General features: G+C 42.0%; 1 protein-coding gene across 1 annotated transcript in view; it reads right to left on the minus strand.

The window, feature by feature from the left end:
- Positions 1 to 305, minus strand: part of LOC119594246 (receptor-type tyrosine-protein phosphatase C-like) — a gene marked incomplete at its 3' end in the record, with an annotated part of 35,196 nt that overhangs the window by 29,767 nt on the left and 5,124 nt on the right. The window contains 1 exon segment of the mRNA XM_037943315.1: positions 81 to 264. Coding sequence (XP_037799243.1) covers positions 81 to 264 — 184 coding nt within the window.

Consider the following 305-nt stretch of genomic DNA (forward strand, 5'->3'; position numbering starts at 1 on the left):
GGTCTTTTTACTTGATCAATGTTCGTTTTATACATTTTAGGATATGATGCTCACTCCCTCCCGGAGGTTAGAAATCTTACTCATGGTCGTATGGCGGATGGAAAATCTTGAGAAAGTCTTGTGAACAGTTATCACATATTCCGTGTCAGGAGACAGGTTCTGGAGAGTGAATGTCCCTTGTCTCTGCCATCCTGTTCTTCTGGCAAATCGTTGTGTTTCGGCATCGTACGCATCCAACCAGTACTGTGCATTTATCGGCTTGTTCTGAGACAGAATAAATGCGTAATGAAAAGAAGATGAAAATG

Source organism: Penaeus monodon, chromosome 33 (genome assembly GCF_015228065.2).
Source record: "Penaeus monodon isolate SGIC_2016 chromosome 33, NSTDA_Pmon_1, whole genome shotgun sequence".
Lineage (NCBI taxonomy): Eukaryota > Metazoa > Arthropoda > Malacostraca > Decapoda > Penaeidae > Penaeus > Penaeus monodon.